Source organism: Erpetoichthys calabaricus, chromosome 2, assembly GCF_900747795.2.
Source record: "Erpetoichthys calabaricus chromosome 2, fErpCal1.3, whole genome shotgun sequence".
NCBI lineage: Eukaryota > Metazoa > Chordata > Cladistia > Polypteriformes > Polypteridae > Erpetoichthys > Erpetoichthys calabaricus.
In genome coordinates this window covers 198,605,801-198,626,968 of record NC_041395.2, presented here as the reverse complement: position 1 = coordinate 198,626,968, position 21,168 = coordinate 198,605,801, and the positions used below count along the sequence as shown (strand labels likewise).

Here is a 21,168-nt window from a genome sequence, read left to right as displayed (position 1 = left end):
TCCCATCATCACATGCTGCTATCTCATTTATTCATGTCACAAACACTAAGTCACTTTTCATAACCACTTGCACTAATAATCTGTTGTTTTATTATATCTGTAATAGTTTTAGTTATAGTTGTTTGTTGCTTTGCACAAATTAGTTATATAGTTATAATACAAACAATTAGTTATAGTTATAGTTATTTGTTACTTTGTTTAGAGTTATTTTGTTATTCTGTTTGCACTATTACTACTGATCTTTTTAACTCTTTACTACCTTATCTTTATTCCTCTTGTTGCACTGAGCATGTATATGACAAAAGAATTTCCCTCGGGATAAATAAAGTTCTTATCTATCTATCTATCTATCTATCTATCTATCTATCTATCTATCTATCTATCTATCTATCTATCTATCTATCTATCTATCTATCTATCTATCTATCTATCTATCTATCTATCTATCTATCTATCTATCTATCCAGGTCTATTTCCAACCTTGTGCCTGATGTTGCTAGGATAGTCTTTAACAACCTGTGACCTTGAAGTGAATTAAGTGGACTTATAATGGTGTAGTATAGTATGATTCATTATTTTACATTATAGCTCATTTCCCACATTCTTACATGTTGATGTAGCTGCCAACTTACCCAATATAGTGATGGCTCCTAACGTAGCTATTTCATGTTACTACTTTATATCAATCAGTGCCTCCGACTCTGGTCCTCAGGTACCCTGGGGCAGTCATTTCCCCTGTGAGCCAAAGGTCACTCCTTGCTGTTAGCTGAGCATTTCAATTTTTAATTATACAGATTAGTTCATACATACTGTTTTGTAAATACCTCTGCAGCATAATAATTCAATATTTATGTTTTTCCTCCTAATAGTATACAGCAATGAAATGAAGAGCAGACAGGTGAAACTGAGGAATGAACATTTCCTTCAGCTAAATAAGCTTGACATAAAAAGAAATCTGTTCAATAAAGCGCGGAAATTTTTAATAAACAATTTCCAGCGGATATAGCCTGTCTGCCCAAAAATACAAAATAATAAATATAAATACAAATGTAAAAAAATAAAACGCTACACACTCATATTTACAGTATTATGTATTTTCTTTCTAACAAATCTGGAATTTCTGGTAAAAATTTAAGACCCATAAAAGCTGTTCCATTAAAATGACTGATTAGAAAATTGGATGAAGCTGAAAATCTACGGGCACCACGATTCTTGGTGATTGCGAAGTGAAATTAAAAAGCGTAGAGGTTCCAACTTGGTACTTCTGCACGGAGCAATCAACCGCATTCGCGCAATGTACGCCTGTTCCAGAATCACCGCAAGGGGGCGCTATGAGACAGTGAACGCACAAACTAAATGCCGCTCTGCGCGGAACTCGTTTGTCTTGACCATGTTGGTTCTACCGCTCCAAACAGAACTACAAGGCGCGGTGCTTTGGCACTGACCCGGAGACGCTAGAAACGCTGGTTTGTTGTCATTGTGTTAAACAGGTACTATCGGTTCTCAGCAATGGTTTAGTAAAACCCTTTAGAGTGTTTGTGAGTTTTTTATCAAAAAATTAGTGAGTGATATTTCTGAAGTGCATCAACCTGTTGGGTTGTTATTACCGTAATGTGCTCAAGTTACCGCTCTAGAAATTTTAAAGTAAAGAGCACAAACTAATGTCATTTTGGAAACTTTTTAAAATCGAGAAAATAAATTACATTTTTTTCACTTTCTTTAAGATGGTTACGGTTAAAGTTGGTCTCGACTTAACAAATTTAGAAAACTTAACTCTATATCGCATACTGGTTGCAACCGTCGGTATGACTTTTCTGTTTATTAATATACGTAGACATTACTATGACTGGCAGACAATTTTTTACAATTGCTGGCCCATTCGAATGGGACCGACTGGAATTTGGAACTAATTCAACTGAAGATCTCGAGCACATTAGCTGAACGTTAGGGGAAGATTTTTTTTCTTTCAGATTTTTTAGTGCGTGTTTTGAAATCAAGTTACTATTTCATCTGTGCACCGTTTTGATCAGAGCATCAGTTCGCTTACTGAACTCCTGGAACCTTCTGTATTTCTGCTTCATCTGGAGCAAGCCTGGGGCCAAACCTATTAGGAGTGCTGGCACATTTACTCAGCCATATGCTGCAAGCTATTCGAATATGACATAGAAGGTATAGTCAAGTGGTGTGTAGTGGAAAGATACTGACTAGTGTTTATCTTTAAACCTCAAGGGCGCCGGTTCTATTTCAGACAGTGGTACACTTTGTTGCATATGCGGGGGGGGGGGGGGGGTTTGGGGGGGATGCCCAGTTTTGACCGTCAGTACGGGTACACAGTGCAATCCCAACAAACAACACTGCCCAGATTCCCACGATTATAACCCTTATAACTAAGAAAAAATCTTTTAACAGAATAAAAAGAGAGTCCTGGTTGGTTGATATGAACAGGGCACGATCAGGCCAGCTGTCTATAGGACACTTTTATGAAATCATACATGCTTTATATATAATCATATATGCTTTATCAGTATGCTGCTGCTGGAGTATGTGAATTTCCCCTTGGGATTAATAAAGTATCTATCTATCTATCTATCTATCTATCTATCTATCTATCTATCTATCTATCTATCTATCTATTTGATGAGTTACTGGGTCGCAAAAGAGAACACATCAACATGGACCGTTATTCAAAACCAATGTTGCAGCCAAAATAATTTTTAACGAAAAGATAGAAGGAAAAGTTGCCATTTTGCTGAAAACCATACCTGACATTTAAAAATAAATAAAAGATAAAATAATGATTTGAATAAGTACTTTGAAGAAGATGTAAATACTGCGGTCGAGACAAGTAAGAGTGACCTTACAGATAGTCAAAAGTTAGCTGGTATAACCACTACTAGCAGCTTGAGCAGCAAAGCGCAGTCCGATAACATCGACACAGATGTGTGAATGCGGCAGGCAACGAGGCCTTCGCAGGACATAAGGCGCACTCGACGACGCCAAACCGAACGAAGGGTCGTTTTCGAATCTTTTATTTTATTTAGCCCCCAAATGCTCAGTTACATATTACCTTTTGCCACAGCACTTAAAAAAAATGCTTTATTGATATTTGTTAACTTTTCAAAACAAAGCTGATTTCCTGAAAATTTGATGTACTCATCAATTACAAAACAAAACAAAAAGGAAGGTGAAGTGAAGCTTCTATAAAGATTTGGACTCTTTTCTACTTCAATCTCTGTAACTGATTTATTATTGGCATATGTGGTGTGCATTAAGGGTGAATATATGCATGTGTCTAGTGGGAGGGGTCTAAAAGATAATGACAGGGGGTGATGTGAAGGGGCTTTTTGGGCTTCGATACCCTGAGCTTTGAGGTTCTTAATCCGGTTTTAAGTGCTATCTTTTCACTCCGCTACGTTTACGTGAATTTCCAGTCGGCGTTTTGGGAGTAAAGCGACTTTATCTTTGGTTTGTTGATGGTTACACGTACCAAGCATTTACAGATTAGGTATTTTTGTTATGAAAGTAAAAAAGCAAAGCGAACGCATTAAGCATGTTTCAAAACACAACAAACGCAATGCCTTTTCTGGCAGACCTGATATTCTGTCTAAATACAACTGAGATAAATCCCCTTGTCTCGTTTCAATCATTGTTGGGATGCCTCACCTGTAAATTTTCTACAGTCTTTCTAAACTTATAACGGTAAGTCTTACATGCCTACATATATGTCAAAGGGCTAATGATTCCTTCTCAGATTCTAGTTTTTTTTCAGATGAACCTCCTTCTGAACATTTCTTCCACAGTTGAAACGTTTCACTCCATCACGGTTAGAGTAAACACACCCTCTCTATTTTCCTGATCATTCGGATCGATGGCCTTTCTTCATGGTCTGCCGCTCGTCTTTTTCTGCACGATTACAAATTCGGGTTGTTTAAATGATACCAAAACAAGGATTACAACTGGAGTAATTTTCCTGAGTGCTTTTCCTGGGAGCACACGTAACTTTACAATCTGGAAAAAAGAACATAACAGCGCAGGAAAAAGTCAAGAGCAATCACACTGATTTCAGGGCTACTGGGGATGAATCATAAGGAGAGATTAAAAGAGCTGAGCCTTTACAGTTTAAGCAAAAGAAGATTAAGAGGAGACATGATTGAAATGTTAGAAATTGTGAAGGGAATTAGGGGATCGAGACTGTTATTTTAAAATCAGTTCTTCAGGAACACTGGGACACAGTTAGAAACGTGTTAAGGGCAAATTTCGCACAAACATTTGGAAGTTTTTACTTTACCCAGAGAACCATCGATACATGAAATAAGCAGCCAAGGACAGTAGGATTTTAGGGACTTTCAAAACTAGGCTTATTTTCCTTTTCGGGAATACCAGCTAACTCCACTGTTGAATTCCCAAACCGTGACTGAGGGGAGTTGTAACACCGCACACTAAAGCACAAGCACTGTTGCAGAGCCCACTCTGGGCGTGTGGAAGAGGCGATTCCGGTGCCTGCACAGGTTCTTGGTGGCTTCCATACGCCTTGGAAACAACACTTCTTAATTTTTTGCCACCTCATGTGTAACTAGTTTTAACTCGTTGTGGTAAAGTGTTGCTTTTTTCTCAATCGCTGCTCGCCATTGTTCTTTTTTAAAAGGAAACCACGTCACGTTTTAAGCACTTTTATAGATTTTCGACAAACAGGTTCATTTAATTGCCTCTATTAATCAAAAATTTAATTTATTTATTTTGTGCTTTTTGCCTGATAATTGATTTTTCTTTTCTTTTTTTAATGTGCACATGTCAGGTGTGACACAATAATAAATATTTGACAGCCAAAATAAATGGTTTCGATATTCCTGTTATCGGAAGTGTGCTTTTCTGACGTGGGCACTGGGGAGGAGCCCAATAAAGTACTTTAAACTCGTTCGTTAAATGTCGAATAACGAAAGGCTTCGGGAAACACTCGGAACAACACATTCGTTCTTTATCTACGTCGATCGTTATCTCTTTCGTTATTCACTAAGATCGATCGTTTTCGGTAACGCACTCCCTGATGTCTTTTTTTCCCCCGTGCCTTTCTGTATAATCACTCTTCCTGATCCCGCGCCGCAAATCCCACTCAGTTGAGCAGCCTCTCGGCAGTGCTGTCCGCCGCCTGTGGTGCTGAAATCAATGGCCGGGTTTTGCCGAGGATGACGTAGCTGCAAAGCGTGGGGGACGTAATTTGGCACTCGGGCCAGAAAGAGATAGAGAAGAGAAAGGGAGGAGAAGGACTAAAAGAAACAAATAAACTGAACATTAGGTACGAAACACCGGGTAGCATCTTCTGCTCAGAAGCACGAGGATATTTTTGAAGTGCAGTACAGTGAAATATGTTAACAGTCTGGAACAAAGGTTTAGCTCTTCACAAGAAAACCCATTGATTATGGGGTGTATTGGCTCCAAGGCGACTATCGGTAAGCATCCTTCTTTCTGGTTTATCGACTTTTAGACTGAAGAATCTCCAGCCCTGCATCGTGCAATCTTATGCGGTAGTGCAAATTCATTGACAGCTAGAGATCTTGGCTATTTTCTTTCTTTTCCTGCTGGGGGGAAGGGGTGGGGGATGGTGGTTAGATTTCTGTTGAGGGAAAAGGAAGCTGTGCAAAATGCAGGACAACAACGAATGTTTATATTTATAAGTCGTGCAACCAAATAGACCCCCAGTGTCTTCTCCGTCCGCGAGAGGATCAGATTTTATGCAATGTAAGGAAAGAGCTATAGTTGATCGGTATTAAATCACAGCAGAGGGGCTGTACATTGCCGCCGGATCTTCTAGCTTATACTCTTTTCTTAAAAGCCATGCAATACATAATGCAAACAAGCGCTTTGCACCAGTAGTTTTTTTTGTTGTTGTTGTTCTTTTTTTTAATTCTGTCAGTTGATTTGAAGCATGCAATAAGTATATTTATCAAGGATGCATCCAAAGGGGGGGTAAGCATACGAAGCTCCCCGCGTCCGGCGAAACACATCCAATTAATATGCGACTGTGGTTTTCTGTTGCCAAGAGACGGAATCCGATCATTGCATTCACAACGCCTCTGCTTGCTGTCAAATTATTGTAGCCATCGTTTTATCCAAACGCGAAGAATAACCATTCTTATGCCATTACATTTGTCTCTTTTTTTGGAACAGTATTAACCTACCCCCATGCTGTTAGCAGCATAGGTGGTCGCTGCGTGCTAATGGACATACCTCCAGGGCATTCCTGACCAGGAGTCGATTGACGCATCTGTAGGTTCAAATGCCCGCAAAGCCCCGAGCTACTTAGTCTGCAAGCCGCTTGTCTCTGGCACGTTGGCCGTTTGGGTTTGATAAGACAGAAACAAATTTATCGCAATAAAGCGCACATTACTGCATATTATCGAGCTAATCTGCTGTCTTCGACTTTTTTGGCGCTGCTTCGTCCTCCCCCTTGCAGGGAATTTGTGAAGAAATTCAAGTATTCATTATAACGAAATAAATAGGAGCAGATTCTAAAAAGAAAAATGACAACTAACGTTTCAGGATTAAAGAAATCTGCAGGAAAAGATTACGGATTTATACTGCTACTACTGCAATATTATGCTGAATATTTGCAAATAAACACGCTGACTTCACTTTAGTGTTTTATATTAAATTAAAATGATGAACAGAAAAATATTTTGATTGTAAACGAGTGTTAATCAAGAGTATACCGTTATGCTGAGAAATACAAAGATCGAATTATATTGGAACCCTGAGCAAAAAGGCACTATATACTCATTAATGGATAGTATGCATTTTCTTTTAATTTGCCTTAATGTTAAACATAAAGTGGTCAGTGTGTACGTTCAGAACTGCTTTTTTATCATACAGTCCGCACCTCCTTGAACAACATTCAAGTAGATGTCTCTCTCAATTCCAAAGTTAAAAGTTAATTGTATAAATGTACGCAGTTTAGAGACAAGACTATGTTTGAGTGTGTATATGATATTTACCATATTTCCAGTAACATTTTGTGCACCTTTATTAATGATATTACTTTCTAAAATGCGGTGATGGATGAGCTAGGGTACATTGCCAAAGTTTTTAATTATTGCGAAGAATCATAAAGTATTGTAGAGTCATCCATCCATTATCCAACCCGCTGAATCCAAACACAGGGTCACGGGGGTCTGCTGGAGCCAATCCCAGCCAACACAGGGCACAAGGCAAGAACCAATCCCGGGCAGTGTGCCAACCCGCAGGACACACATAAACACATTCACACACCAGGGCCAATTTAGAATCGCCAATCCACCTAACCTGCATGTCTTTGGACTGTGGGGGGAAACCGGAGCGCCCGGAGGAAACCCACGCAGACACAGGGAGAACATGCAAACTCCACACAGGGAGGACCCGGGAAGCGAACCCAGGTCTCCTAACTGCGAGGCAGCAGCGCTGCTACTGATGTTTGAAACAGTGGCCTTCTCGATGTCTGTCAATTAGTGAATGAGTCTCTGCAAGATCTAGACCATAAAAGATTGCTTACCCTCAGCCTAACTTATTGGATGTTTTGAGGGGTTGGGGTGGGGAGAGGGATACCCCCTTGGAGTATTCGCGCCATCGGAACAGAGTATCAAAAAGGAAAACGGGAGAATCTGGGGCTACCATGTAGAAGATCAGGGGCTAAGCATACATGCATTGTATTTACATGCGTTTGAGAATCAGATGATCCCATCCCTTCACAAAATTAAGACTACTTTTTTTATTTGTTTCAAACAACGAGCTTGGTGGACTGAATGGTCTCTTCTCGATTGTCAAATTTCTTACATTCTTTCAGCTTTATATTTGCCAAACCACGGACGTGCATTGTTCAACCGGTAACTCAACAAACTAATAACACATGTGTATTTGTCCAAGAGCGCACAAACATTCGAGTAACTCTTACTTGTGAGCTCTCTCAAAGCTGCCTCTGTCGAACACACATTTCGATCTTTTTTATTTTTCTGGTCACGGAGGATGCGCTGGCCTATCATCCAAGCGGTCCCCATGCAGTGAAGTGCTGTTATTACTTTGACTTCGCCTCCATGACTCCTAGAATCGCTCGGAAAGAGGGTGCAATAGGAACGTTGTCTTGGCAACAGGGTTTGTAATTACAGTGGTCAAAGTCCTCCGCGACTGCACTTGCAATTTTTAAAAGCCAATGCCAACACTGATAAGGCAGCAAAATAATAATAATAAGTTGAAGAAATTGGGGGACTGATGTCTATAAACTTGACATTTCAGATGTTCAGTTCAGTATTTCAGGGCTAAAGCTGAGAGCGATGAGTTATCTTTACTTCCAGTTTGTTGCCAGCAGACATGGATGCATGATCTTCATGAATTGTACATTTTTTTCCTGGATACAGATTTGAAAAAGCAATTTTTTTTCAGAATAACAGCAAATTTGGAGAGACACGTTCACTGGCAGTGGCAGTGAACGGGAAGAGCGACATTTGTAATGTTGGTATACTGTAATAGCCAAGCTTTCATACTTGGCGCACTTGTTGCTATAACAACGGGATCCACGTACATTTCGCCGCCTACACAATATGAACGCATATTGCATCTTACAGATAAAGCTACCAAGTAACACCAAGACCATATTTAGATATGCATTCACAAGCTTCCCTGAAGTTTGGACTGAATTATACAGAAATCGTTTGTTTAAAGGTTTAAATAAGCAAGGTCGTAGCTTGAGGGTGCAGAATTTCGTAAAACGCAGCTCTGCAGAGCTTCCTGAATGGCGAGTTGCCATCCATCCATCCATTTACTGAACTGTCACTTTGCATAATTTGGCATCCCTCGTCACTCACAGCTGCACTCTGCTAGCCCTTATCTTTAGTAAAGAACTTGCAGTTAGAAAGCTGGCCAAGATCCCTGCAGGCAAACCACACCCTCCTGCTGTATAGAAAGCGAAAAAACCAATTCCTTAAATTAAAAATTACCAAGTTTTTTTTTTGTTTTTTTTTTACGAATAAGCGATAGACGATCCTGAGTATCTGTGGAACGTCCATCGCGCGACCTCCGCAAGACTGAAAGACACTCTGGACAGAATACCAGTCCACTAACATTCCTCGTCCCTGATATTTTTCACCTTACGAACTGGGATTCAGGGTTGTCCATTAGACTTGATGCATAGCCAGACGAAGTCCATTGTGCACTAGTCAGTATTCTCTCTTTTCAGCAAAGATTGTCCAATTTAATTGAAAAGTCACATGCCAAACTATCATTAAAACACATTATCTTGAATATTCCATGTTATTTCTGAAGACAACATCGTTAAATGACAGCGTATGCGTAACTGGTGTGGGAAAACTCTAACTGTATATTTCCATTGTTGCGGTCTATCTTTTTTGTCGTTGAGTCACAATAAAATTGTTATATATGTCATTTTTAAGCAGTGTGTACCTAAATGACATTACTGTTTTTTTGCAATAAAAACAACAATTGAGAGCGCCACATTCCTAGATTAATCATGGATAATAATGCTGCTATGTTACAAGAGTTGCAGTGTGGCACAGTGATTAGCTCCCGGAGCTTCGAGCGACTAGGCTTAAATCCCGGAAGAGTCACGTTACCTTCTTTGTGGAGTTTGCACATTATCCATTTGCCCCATTTATTTACATTTTTCCTACAAAAGGTGTGGATAAATGTACTCTTTGCCTTGTTGCTATTACAGCTAAGCATAATCGACCGAACTCAGTATCCCCGATTCCATTCAATATTTTAAAAAGTATGTTGTGTCTGAGGTTTGAAGGTTGCTTTGCAGTTTACCCTCCCTAATGCCAAAAACGTCAAATACTAGTCTGGCACTTGTGAAATGGCAGGTATGAGCCGAGAATGTGCGTAGCGAGGCACGGGGTTTCCACTTAGGGTTTATTCCTGGTTTCAGCGCCATGCTGCCGATATAGGCCCTACCTCTGTTCCAGTCGTTTAATTAGATTCCATTAAATGATATATATACATTAAATGATAACTAAATTGGATTCATATATACCTAACCTTTGAACATACCAAGAATTGGTATTTTTACACTGAAATGTGAACTTTTGTTGAACAACTAGCATCTGTCCGATTGTTGTAAGTCTTCCATATTTCGCTGGCGTGTTGCTGCGGAGAGACCTGGAAGGCATTTTTTTCAGCCTGCCTGAAAAGACTGCAACTTACTCTTTGATCCCTTTGCTTTACCATCCAGCTCTCCGTCCATTTCCCATTCTCTCTCGCGCATGCTGTGGACTTTGCAGTCGAACGGTGTCACATTAAAAATGTAGGATATCAGTGAACCGTCGTGCACATTTATACTTGGTAAACAGTATAGTTTATGAGGCTGGAAACCATCCAAATAAGGGACACTCGTGCTTGAAGCTATTCATAGAAGAAGTCAAGGGCTGGAGCGTCGGTGCGTTTGATGCAGTCTAAGTACTTCTTCGAACGATTAAACGCGTAAAAAGGCGAAAACTTTATCTTCAGAACATCACGTCAAGGTGAGGAATGATTGCTGTTAATTCTGAAGTCGCTGGAGAATTTATGTAGCCGTTGGCTGAATGGAAACGAGAAAGTGACTGGTTGTAGGTGTTTTTAACTAAATGACTGGAAAACACAGCCTGTCATCAGTGGGCTATAACCGCTGGAGGCCACCTTGGTTAAACTGCTACCATTTCCAAAATTTTCATTCTGTGATCTGCTATGCCTTTTTTATATCGTATCCGATCTCCGAGTTTGTCTGGGCATTAACCGGTCTTTTAAACATCTATAAAAAGATATATATGCATATTTACGAGAACAAACCGTTTTACTATCACAGCAGGACCTCAGACTATTACTCCTTCTTCGCAGATGAGATTTTGTAGTTTGCATTAATCGAACATGCGCTCGTCTCACCTAATTTGGTGGAACTCATTTCAATAATTGCATGCATGACGCTCATTTTAATAACCTTTCCCCACCGTTTAAAGCAATAGCGTGAGGCTGTATAGTTTTCCAAACAACGGGGACTGAGAAGCACAACGAGTGGGAAGATTGTTTTAAACATCTTATAGTATTGCTAAACACGTTATCAGAGAAACTTTTATGGGCTTCGGATAATCAAAGCATCACCTCAAGGGTAACAAATACAACATAAAAAGCCTGTCATAATTGTATTTTGTTTTATTACTGATTTGAAATGTTGCCGACTCAGATTATTCTGCTCTGTTCTGTTTGAAAGCCTTTGAGTGTGAAGGTTCACTTTTTTCCACGAGCCTGAAGCAGATTGTTGCGTAATGTAGTTAACACTTGACTGAGTATAAATCAAACGAGTACAACGAGCTCACAAAAGTATGAGCAACAGGAAGCGACAGCGTGTTTGAAGACTTAGCTGAAGACGATTAATAGGAGCTCATTTTACAGAGTAATTCAAAAGATGAACAGCACAGGTTATTAGCAGAAAAAGGTAGACAATAATGTAACACCTGTACTTGCTGAGCAAACTGCACACCTCCCTTCATCCTTCTAACTGGCTTACCTACATCAGGGTTAATAGGGAGCTGGTTCCTTAATAGCACTTTATTTACTGGGCTGTGTGGTTCATAATTGAACCATTGGTTGACAAAGAACCATTTCATTCTGGGAAAGGTTTTTTTGCATATGAAATTGGGTCTTTGAGCATTGAAAATGTTCCCAATCTTTTAATGTATAGTAGGTGACCTAGCTGGATACTATCAGAGAAAGAGAACAGTTAGCCTGTGTTATTGTACTTGTAAAATTTGGAACTCATTGTTATTTCACAAATCTGTTGACATCTATTCATGATTATTTATAGAGCCTGTTACATTCCTAAATAAATAAGGTTGTTTCTGGAACTTTCAAATGGCAGGTTCTTTCGGGAATCAAAAAATGGTTCCCCTATGGCATCACTCTGAAGATCACTTTTTTTCACCATTATTTTTAGAAGTGCATACTGAAAGCAATGGGAGCAGGTAGAGAACTAACCCAGGAAGGGACTCCAGTATACATTCACAAATGACTACCCAGTCCAATGTCAAGTCACCAATCAAACAAATAATTAACAGAAGCCTGGGTTTGGCCCCAGGAGGTGTGATCAGCTGGATCAACTCTCACAGTCTATATAGTGCCAAATCCCAGCCAACCCAACAAGTAAGGAGCATGAGCAATCTTTTTTTTTTTTTTTTCATAGAAGTAAAAGCCAGGGTGCACTCTTAATAAAATTGCAGTTTATTGTTCCATTTCCAATCATGATGTTAACTTAACCTTATTTACATCTAACTCTATATCATTACACTAATATACAGCATTTTTCCATCCATCATTTCATTTGATACCTGCGACATGGGGCCCAGTGGGAGCCAATCCTAAAATGGGCGCCACTCCACCAAAGTGCAGGCCCATCCTCATACAGGTCACCAAGCAGAACTTGAGAATGTGTGTAGAACAGAAGTGCCTGGAGAAACCCCATGCAGCTAGTGAGCATGGCGTTACATAATTAATAATTTAAGTGTATAAATCAAATCTAGTCTTAGCTATAGTTCTTGAAATAGTGCTACATTTAACAAAGGCATATCTGCTGGAGTGTGTGCGTGAGTGTGGCCTGTGGAGGACTGGCACTCTGACCAGAAGCGGCTCTTGCTTTTTGGCCTACTGTGTCAGAATAGGTACCAGTTTCACCAGCCGTGAAGTGAATTGCTGATAACGGATGGTTGACAATAGGGAAGAAGATGAGAATTTATAGGATTATGATTTATAAAGTATGTATTAAAAAACAGCCTCATCTTCTGCGATACCAACATATAGTCCAAAAAAATCATAAATGCATTCATTCCTCACACTACTGCCTGACTGAATGCAGTCACAAGGACATGTGTGGATTTTGATGTATAAAGTGAAGCAAACCAGGGCTTAACATATTACAAGTCCAGAGCTGTAAAACAGTGAAATGCCTGATTTTCTTATGGTGACTAGAGCCTTCCAGTCTATCCAGGCTACACACTTCACAAAAAGAAAAAATACAGAAACAAAGCATTTAGTCAGTATAGAAATGCTCAGATTACATTTTAAAACAGTTGATTCAAATATTTAAATGTCTCACTTTGAAAACTATGACTGAATACGCACATTCGCTTTCTAAAATAATCTGAATTATATTAAGCATACATATACATGTACAGAAAATGTACTTTCCATAAACTGATTATCTTAATTCAATCAGATCATCCATCTATTACCTAATATTCAAAAAACACAGTTAAGGTGGCTTCGGACAGAGACTCTCACTGAGGCAGCATGCCATTTTTTCCATGAAACTTCAGGAGGGGCCATACCAGAGTTCTCTGCGGTAACTTACCCAACCAATAATATCTGTCCATCTTTTGGTAATGGCTAGTGAGATGTGCAAGTTCACACAGCTTTCATGTCACAAAAAATCAATTAACCAATGGGGTGCTGGTTCCTGGTGTATCTCAATTGGCATCAGATCATTGTGACATCCTTTGGCATCATCATCATCATCATCATCTGACAAAATTCAGCTGCACATTAAAATTACCAGTGTTAAATTTAAACTCTTAGATTCAATATAACACTGGCAGTTTTACTGTGTATTTAAACAGTATATAAAAAAATTGAGAGACTCTAAAATTGAGAGCCTCATTACTCAGGAAAATCTACAGGCTGTGAACTGCTAAAACTGAAACAGCAATGGACACGAAATGCAGACAATGCAGACTGCACAACACAACCTCAAGATTCTGGGGCTGTCCAGTAGCAGCACTAACTACAGCATGGGCAGGTGTTTGCTGGACAGCATGAGGCCAGCAAACAACTGAAAAAACGTTTTCTACATACATAACTATTCTTTCTACACCACATCTTTGAAACTAGAGCATTGTACTGCTGGCTTCTTTTCCACAAAGCAGAAGGAGCACACGTAGGCTTCCTTGGTGCCAATTTTATTTTTAGTATGGTCTTCCTCAGCAGTGGGTGAAAGCACCATAATGTCTTGTGAAGGATGCATTTCTGATATTGATCTCCTTTTCCTTTTTCAAATAACTATAGCTGTCTTTAGGGAAGAAAATGCTCCTGAACTTTTTATATCTCTTTAATGGCTTGTGCTGTATGGTGTCGGCTAGAAAGAAGCTCGACCTGAAAGTGCAAATGTGTGATTAAAAACCAGAAGGCAGTCCTCATTTTAAGATGACCTTCAAAGCCCATATCTAATCTAAACAGTGCAAGTTGCACATGGCCACACACTCCCAAAGGTACAGAGAACACTGCAGGGCCAATTGGTTCATCTGGAAACAGGCTTGCGGTACCTGACATGAAGACAATTTCACTTACTACAAGAAACATAAAAGTTCAGTTATTACATTGAGCATATGAAAGACAACTGGAAAAAAGGTTGCTCAAGAAGACAAAGCTCAGGGTTGTTAGAGACATGTTAATGACAAATTAAAATGAATGCAGGAGGCATCTTATTAATTTTACACAGTATCTGGGGCTGGTCCTTAATGCACAAACAATATTGCTAAGGCATCTGAATCAAGATGGAACCTCAGTCCGTGACAAGGCACAACCATATTGACACAGTTTAGAGTCTCTGATTAACTTATGATGTGGCAGGAAAACTGAAATGCATGGAGTACATCAGGAATGCAGACATGGGAAGAACATGTAAACTCCACACAAAAACTGTTCCTACCCTGGGAGAAAATCCATCCTAATGGAACTAAAAGGCAATGCTGTAAATAACTGCACTTTATTTTTATTTCAATTTGGAAAACAAATTTGCATCCCTAAGAGGTAGGGGTTAAATGATTGGTGACATTATATTGTTCCTATATGAGTGTGCAATGCAATTGGCTTGCATCCCATCTAAAAGTTTCTCCTGCCTTTTGTCTAATAGAATCCAAACAGGCTACTCTTTTCAAACTACTCAGAATTAGTTTAACTGTCAATGAATCCCCATTTACTTTTGGGGTCATCTTGTCATGGGGTCCTCTGTGAAGGGTGCTCTAAACATTAACTTTGATAACATCATGCTGCACTCTTAAAAGTACTGGATATTTAGTGATATTTTACTGGGTTGTGACTGCAAGAGGTATGACTGCAAATTATTCCCAGTTTGAATAAATATGGGTATATGAGTGAAAGTCCCCACACTGTCAAAAATAACACTTCTGTAATGGCACTTTGCTGGCTTGTGTGATTCCTCATAGAATCATTACTTGACAAAGAACCATTTCGTTCTGGGGAGGGATTTTTTTTACGTATGAAATGGGTTGGTTCCTAATATGTGGACAAAACAGAAATCTTTAATGGACAGCAAGCTACACTAATGGCACTGTGTTGTGTGGGTTCTCATAGAACTGTTATTTGACAAAGAACCATTTCATTTTGGGAAGGGTTATTTGCATATTAATGTGCTTCTTTGGGCTTTAGAAAAGATCTTAATATTTGGACAAAACAGGTATAGCAGACTACAGAGCAAGACATTCATTGACCAAGAAAACATAACCTGTGTAGTCCTTTTATAAATTATGACCCCATTGGTATGTTACAAATCTGTTATCATCTATTCATGATTATTGATGGAGCCTGGGATTGATAAAAATAAGAATTCTTTATGGAACCTTCAAGTGGTTGATTCTTTTGGAAACCAAAAATGGTTCCTCATATGTAATCGATCTATAGAGCCACTTTGGCACCTTTATTGATAAAAGTGTAGGATACAACAGATCAAGAAAACCTGACCATAGCCTGCATTACTATAAGCAGTAAAAATATCATCATCTCTACATGCCTGCTTACCTTTTTCTCCAACATCCTTAAAGATGTGCAGTTAGGTTAGCTGGTAACCATAAACTGGTCTCCATTTGGATGTGTGTGTGAATTTTTTTGTTCTCTTGCACCAAGGGCTGCCACTTGCCTGCTTTGAATCAAATGGCTTTAAGAATACATGGCATGTATGATTGACTAATTCTCCAAGTGGGTTAGAAAATGGATGGACAGGCTTATATGGAATTAATGTGGAAAGCAATCTTGATGTGTAGCAAGACATGTTATATACATATAAACTTTGATAAATAGAAAGACATTTAAATGGGTCAAAGACTTCTATGTCTACAGCAGAATTTTAAAAAGATTAGATTTAATGCATATTCATGTTTAGATTACACTAAACTAAGTGAAAGTCCACTTTGATTGCTTAAATATAGTATGGCGCATAAAGAAAGAAGCTAAATGCACAAAATAAAGGTGCCAGGGTGGTTCTTCAGAGCAATGCCACAAAAGACCCATCCATATGAAAGTTCCAGAAATAACATTTCTTTATTTAGATATAACATACAGTAAGTAACCATGAATAGATGTTAACAGATTTGTAAAATACCAATAAAGTCATGATTTTAAAAGAACTCTTCCTGCATACAATAAGGCAGGGTAAATTCAGGCTTTCTTAATTAGTCAGTGTCCCTACCATACGTTATAGATTTCAGGGTTTTTTTTTCCTTCATATTAAGTTTTTCAAAGCACAAAAAAAATCAAATGCAGAAGACCCTTTCGAGAATTGAATGGTGTTTTGTCCAACAATAATTCTAAAAGGAACCACACAACCCAATAAAGAACCATAAAAAGCCATTAAAGAACCATTATTTTTAAGAGTGCACCCTGAACAATTTAATATTACGGTAAAGGCAGAAATAGAAAAAATGTTGCTCATAATGTATTTCTGATAAGTAGCTGTAGATAATATAGTATAGGAAAAACAGGAAAAAAGCAAGAGCATGGCATTTGAAACACATGTATGAGTCATAAAACGGAAATTAAAAACATTACTAATCCGTACCTAACAGGCATATAAAAAGGTGTGTAAAACCAATCGGGCGCTTAAGTGCATGCTCTAAAGGCATAAAGCATACAGTACATGGTAATTATGTGTCTACAGTGTTAATCATACCTGAAAATGTACTAACAGTAAAACTGTACATATAATAATAATAATCACCTCAGCTACAACAGGACGTGAGCCTCTGTTTGTCGTCACTCTTCTTTGCTTTTCCGCTAGGTTAAGAAAGCATTAAATTGGTAGGAGATTCTTAACCTTTGTTGGAGCGTATAATCGTACATTAAACCCATTACAAACATTTCATTCCACAGACAGAAAGTACCGCTAACCTATCATTGGCTTAGCTAGGCAACTGGTTTCACAGGTTCTTCCACCCTTAAACTGAGGCACTCAAAAATGATTTTTACCTAACGGAATAAAAGACCTCATGCGAAAGCAGCAGTTTTGATACCACGCCCCTTTGCCCGCCCCTTTATCTAAGCACAAATCCAGACCGATGCCACGCCTCCTTGTGATCAAGTTTGCCAAATCAAGTGTCCCAAATATTGTCTGCGGGTCAGTGATGTGTCAATATTCCTAATTAAACAGACCGATAAATGAAGGTCAAAGTAACGATTACATGTGCCATTATGTAGCGGGGTCTATTGAAATGTTTATTTTAATGGTAAAATGAAACAACGTTTTATACAGTAGACTTTTTACATGAAAAACATTAATCGAGATGCGCGTGTGAACTATTATTACCGTTACCATTATTATCGTAGTACTGTTTTAATTAATCTAGAGTAACTGGGCCAGAACGCGAATCGAGTTTATAGTTACAGCTGCACCGCATCACCCAGTAACCCCTTACTCTTCTCGACAACAAGCAGACAAATACATTGGGAAAACATAGTTTTTATTAAGGCACTATTTTAGATAATGAACTTTTTATGTCAATAGATCTTTAAAAAAAACTAAAATGACATTGTTAATAAATAATCTTATGTTAAAATCAGTCACCAAATGCACCTGTATAATTGTAAATAATCATATTTGCTTAACTGAATGAATACATAACACTGTAATTTACACATCAATATATGCAGCAAAATTGAATCTGGTGACAAAATAGAAGGGGTTAAGTACAGTAAATGTAACATTCTTCGTTTCTGGTTGTAGTGGTCAGGATGCCAAAGAGTGAAAAATAATTGTACAAAGCTATTTTAGTGCGTATTTTTTTACATGTCGATGTTTCATATAAAGGGTTTCATTATAAGTGAGCAGAAGAAGAGACTCTGAAGGCCACGTCCTATCAGCTCGTTAAGATTCAGAATTAAGTAGTCGCCCTTCTGTGGTCCTCTTTAACGCTCCTTGACGAGAAAATGATAAAGCCGCTGCACGATGATAACTTGGCGCGAGTTCATTACTTGCGAAATGTGGACTTTAGTGCCCTATGTCCTCACTTGAAAGACCAGTTGACACGTCTAATAAAGGATGCCTCAGATTCAATAATGTGGACGATCGCTATGTTAATGTTTGAACGGGGTTCTGTAATCTAATTTAAGTAGAACAAATGACGACAGCTTCGAGATGGCTCGATCGGACCCTGTTGTTTAAAGGAATGCAGAAATAGAACAGGTCGTGGAAAATACTTCTTAGGATTTTGATGACAATTTTAACTAAATGCTGGTGGGGCTTAAAGTCAGATTGTCAATTTAAAGCAAGGAGTTCTCTCATTTTCACAATTCACACAACAGTTTTAAGTTACATTTAATCTGTAAAGAACTTAAAATGAGATGAATGCTAAATGAAAGGGTGTACATCAACGCCCGATTTCGGTGGAAATGGAGGGGGTGGGGGAGCGGATGTAATTCAGTGAGTAGACGTTCAGTTTGTTCAGAAGGTATAAACCGTATCTGTAAATACGAAAAAAATTAATACAAATTCAAGAAGACGTGTTGTGGTGGTCGACTTAACATTAGAACACGAGCCGCCTTAAAAGTTATAGAAGACCCAGCTAATTTCATTTATGTTGCAGTTCATGCATTATGTACAAATAAAGTTGTCTTTGTCAGTAAATCTAAGTTTTCTTTTTCTTTTCTTTTATTTACCGACGTGCAGCAGTGCAGTTGCCAAAACTTTTTCTGTTTCAGTTCTGCTTGACGGGCTGTAGTTATTGTACATAAAAATATAGAAATGTCTAAGTACACCTTTTAATTTAATCACTTCATTCTCAGAGTAATTTAGTTACGTTGGTCCCATGAGCAAAAATCAAGGATTTAGCAAGTTTTCTACCAGAATATGTTTTAAGATTTTGCCTAATTTTAATCCATTACTGAACCCGCGCAATCCTGTTTTGTCGTCCTGGTAGATTGGACCACAAGACAGGAAGCAACCCTGGACTCGGCAGCATTCCCCTTCGTGACTGTATATTTTTTTCACTTGACCTTACGTCTCAGGAGAGCTCTCAACCTGCACCAGATAGAAGCGTTTTGGTTTATTTCACATTTAAGGAATGTAACACATTAATGTGTCCCGAAATCTCGAGCGCGCTCACACTCGCACTCTTATAAATAAATGTAATTTCATTGCATACGTGTATACAGCGATTGCTCTGCAAAAAACCTCTTATTTCCGGGATGAGTTCTTTCTTTCTTTCTTTCTTTCTTTCTTTCTTTCTTTCTTTCTTTCTTTCTTTCTTTCTTTCTTTCTTTCTTTCTTTCTTTCTTTCTTTTTATTTTTTTGTTTGTGCTTTGTAAAGGTTCCTAATATGTGAACAAAGCTGACATCTTTAAAGTATAGTAGGTTGCCAGAATACTGACAAATCAGGAGAGAAGAAGCTAAGCATGTATCATATGCAACAAGAGTCCTAAAAACAGGAACCCAGTGACATTTCATAAATCTGTTATCATATATTCATGGCTATTTGTGCAACCTGTTACAGAGCTAAATAAATACAGGCCCTTTTTGGAACCTCCATGTGAACGGTTCATTAACTTGCAAATGAACACAACTAAAATTTGCAAAATAAATTATGAGCACCATAGTCCAGCAACTCGGTACAGAATCCGGGTGAGACCCTTTAAGTGTACAGTTTGTTACCTTCGAATCCTGCCTACAATTTAATTTCTGTAAGACATTTACTTAATGTCCATTTAAGATTACAAATTTGGAAGTGTCACAGTACCCCGCTCATGAAAATTATTCCAACTAGGGGTAGTTCCCGCTTGGCTAAAGACTTTGGCATGCACATCACCACCCTATAATCCAGAAAAATGCTTAGAGAGTAACATGCTTGTTTCTGAACAACTAAGCTTTCAGAAATGATATTCAAAGCTGTATGGGGGCGAAGCAGTGGCGAAAACCTTGTTCAGACTAAAATAGAGTTGAAAGCAATTTCTGTAACACATCTACAATTCACGACAAATGAAATGATGATTTATGAATATTAATAACTGTGGGCGGTATGAAACGGAGCTCGTCTGATCAGCGGACGACCACTTCCACGGGGCCGTAAAAGTTTTCTTACCTACATGGAGACGAGAGTGCGCGAAGAAGGGGGCGAGTTCCGATGGGTCCGCTCATTGACCCTCCTGGCTCGTGGATGCTTCATAACCCTTCGCCTGAGTCCCTAGCTGTGCATTTAACTAACGAATTCTTACGCCTAAACTTCAAAAAGTGCATTTCGAAATTCTGCCTCCTGTTACGTGTTTGACTTCAAAATCTTTCTCTCTCACTCTGTGTGTCTGTCTATGTATGTATGTATGTATGTGTATATGTGTGTATATATATATATATGTTTATATATATATATATAAATATATATTTATATATATATATAATGTCTGCGGTGGTCTGGCACCATCAATAATCACCTGTTTCCTTCCTTGCGCCCTGTGTTGGCTGGGATTGGCTCCAGCAGACCCCCGTGACCCTGTAGTTTGGATATAGCGGGTTGGATAATGGATGGATGGATATGTTTATGTAAAGGTATATATGTATATGTGTGTGTATTTATATATATATCTGGAGATCCACAAAGGGAGAAAAATTAATCACGTATCATAAAGTAGTTTTTATTCCTAAGCTTTCAACCCCTGACAGGGGTCTTCATCAGAGGATAATGCTTAGACTTACAAGAATCAAAGGCAATATATAGCAAAACATTACGTGGAGGGGGTGGGGGGGGGTGGCTAAGTCAGTGTGATGGGGGGGGGGGGTATTGGGTGTACAGTTTATTTATTATGAACATGTTCTTCTTAATAAATATATATACACATGTACAGGTATATGTAGTAATCTCCAGTTATGTATATATATATATAAACCAAAAT

General features: G+C 38.6%; 1 protein-coding gene across 4 annotated transcripts in view; it reads left to right on the top strand.

The window, feature by feature from the left end:
- Positions 1–1,410: 1,410 nt before the first annotated feature.
- Positions 1,411–21,168, top strand: part of fam131ab (family with sequence similarity 131 member Ab) — a 44,473-nt gene continuing 24,715 nt past the window's right edge. Inside the window, exons 1-2 of one of the 4 annotated variants that reach the window (XM_051922423.1) lie at positions 5,110–5,447; positions 11,945–12,150. In XM_051922423.1, coding sequence (XP_051778383.1) covers positions 12,016–12,150 — 135 coding nt within the window. In that variant the 5' untranslated portion in view covers positions 5,110–5,447; positions 11,945–12,015. Of the gene's footprint in view, positions 1,491–5,107; positions 5,448–11,944; positions 12,151–21,168 lie in introns of those variants that run through there. The other 3 variants (XM_051922425.1, XM_051922424.1, XM_028794989.2) reach the window with 3 other exon arrangements.